At 44.1% G+C, this 2,028-nt stretch overlaps 1 protein-coding gene across 1 annotated transcript; it reads left to right on the top strand.

Moving 5' to 3' along the window:
• Window positions 1-246: 246 nt before the first annotated feature.
• Window positions 247-1,281, top strand: LOC124616496 (chondroitin proteoglycan 2-like). Its single transcript, XM_047144808.1, has one exon. The coding sequence runs from the start codon at window positions 247-249 to the stop codon at window positions 1,279-1,281; it is 1,035 nt and encodes a 344-aa protein (XP_047000764.1).
• The last annotated feature ends 747 nt before the right edge of the window (window positions 1,282-2,028 follow it).

Raw genomic sequence — 2,028 nt, 5'->3', positions numbered from 1 at the left:
TAATCCGACTCTATGTACGATGTGAAACTGGGTTTGAAAAATAAACGATATAATACAGCTGTTCTAGAAATTTCATGAAATTATTAGCAAGGAGCAATGTCGTTTATAGTTCAGATAAGGCATTTCCATGAGTGATTAAGACTGAAACGGAAAACTTACATTTCTACTTCTACGAGAAAATTCTAAAAAATTTGAACAATCGATTTTATAAACAGTGAGAACTAACAAGGAGATAATTTCTTTCAGATGAGTGCCACATGCCAGGGAGCGTCCGGTCCATTTCCGAACCCCAACAACTGCAGAAGCTTCCTACAGTGTGAGCCATCAGGGGTTGCAACGGTCATCCCGTGCCCAGCAAACCTCGAGTTCAATCCAAAGCTGAGGGAGTGCGACTTCCCAGAGCGAGCTGGCTGTTCTTCATCCTCGTCTGCTCCTGCTGACGACGACAATGGCAATGAAACTGGTGGTGGCTCCAACGATAGTGGAATTTCACCTGCGCCCCCATCTGACGACGTCCCCACTTGTCCAGCATGGAATCCAGATGACGTCACACAGCTTCCCAATCCAAAGGACTGCAGCAGCTTCTACAAGTGTGACGAGAACGGCGTTGCCTGGCTTATTCCATGCCCAGCCGGCCTAGAGTACAATGCAGAGCTAAGGGTGTGTGACTACCCAGAAAATGCTGGTTGCTCGACGTCGTCCTCACCAAGCAACCCTTCTGATGATACCCCTTCCGAGGGAGAGCAGGATGACGGAAATTCAGAGGGAGGCAGTGACATAAATCCACAACCACCCACTGGAGATGCTCCCAGTTGCCCAGCATGGAATCCAGCTGGCGTCAACCAGCTTCCTAATCCCAGTGATTGCAGCTCCTTCTACAAGTGTGACGAGAATGGTGTGGCTTGGCTCATACCGTGCCCAGCTGGTCTTGAGTACAATGCCAACCTGAGAGTCTGTGATTATCCTGAAAGTGCTGGCTGCTCATCATCAGCTGCTCCAAGTAACCCATCTGGCGACGAATCCCCTGATGGCGATCAGAACAACGGAAATGCTGACTCTGGTAACGGTGATAGCCCACAGCAACCACCTGGGGATGCTGCAACCTGTCCACCTTGGAATCCAGATGACGTCACCCAGCTGCCTAACCCCAGTGACTGTAACAGCTTCTACAAGTGCGACGAAAACGGTGTAGCATGGTTGATCCCGTGCCCAGCTGGTCTGCAGTACAACGCCGAGCTGAGGGTGTGTGATTACCCTGGACATGCTGGGTGTTCTGTCTAAGTTTATCGAGGACCGCCTTAAGAAGATATCTGCTAGATCTGCGTTATTGTGCCACTGGTTACTTTATATAAGTATTTAAGAGTGCTGTTTTATCTGTGATGTTTGTCTTTAATTTCAATTATTTATTGCCTGATGTCTCACGGCGTAGTCGTGGAAAAGGATAAGATTTATTTATTAAGGTGCTATAATTCTAAACATAACAAGACACTTTTTATCAGATGAAACAATAAAATACATACAATAAAAAAGTTTTATTTTCTGTTCAATTACACGAACGTTGCCCTACCTAATGTAAATGTACTGCAGCCATTTATGGTAATGTCCATGAGAAAGGTACATATCGGATTGGCACATTGGAACATTGATCCTGGGATCTGTAATTACAAGGAAGCGTATAGTTGTAAAAAGACGAATTTATATCGTTTATAATTCATAATTTGCATCAGCTTTACGACTGTTTACTCTATGCCGTGATTAAACACATGTTCGTTTCATATATCCCAACGCTTCTCTTGCTGTAATTTTTTACACAACTGTGATAACGTGGCTGCTGTGATGAATATTGTTTCATGTACAGATTTGTCACATTTTTTAAATATATGTGAGGCTATAACGACTTAAATGAACTTGTAGTTGTAAGCGTAAATTTCGTCACTATCCACACTTTAGTACAACAAACGGAGACATGCCAACATTCGACGTAGTGCATGAAATTATTAGGTGTACTTATTGATGAAGACTTGGACT

The sequence above is a fragment of the Schistocerca americana genome, chromosome 5, assembly GCF_021461395.2.
Source record: "Schistocerca americana isolate TAMUIC-IGC-003095 chromosome 5, iqSchAmer2.1, whole genome shotgun sequence".
Lineage (NCBI taxonomy): Eukaryota > Metazoa > Arthropoda > Insecta > Orthoptera > Acrididae > Schistocerca > Schistocerca americana.
The sequence above is the reverse complement of the archived record's forward strand: the minus strand, read 5'-3'. Positions and strand labels throughout refer to the sequence as shown.

What these genes read in the sequence shown, in the direction of transcription:
- LOC124616496 (XM_047144808.1), top strand. Translation starts at nt 247, where the DNA reads ATGAGTGCCACATGCCAGGGAGCGTCCGGTCCATTTCCGAACCCCAAC.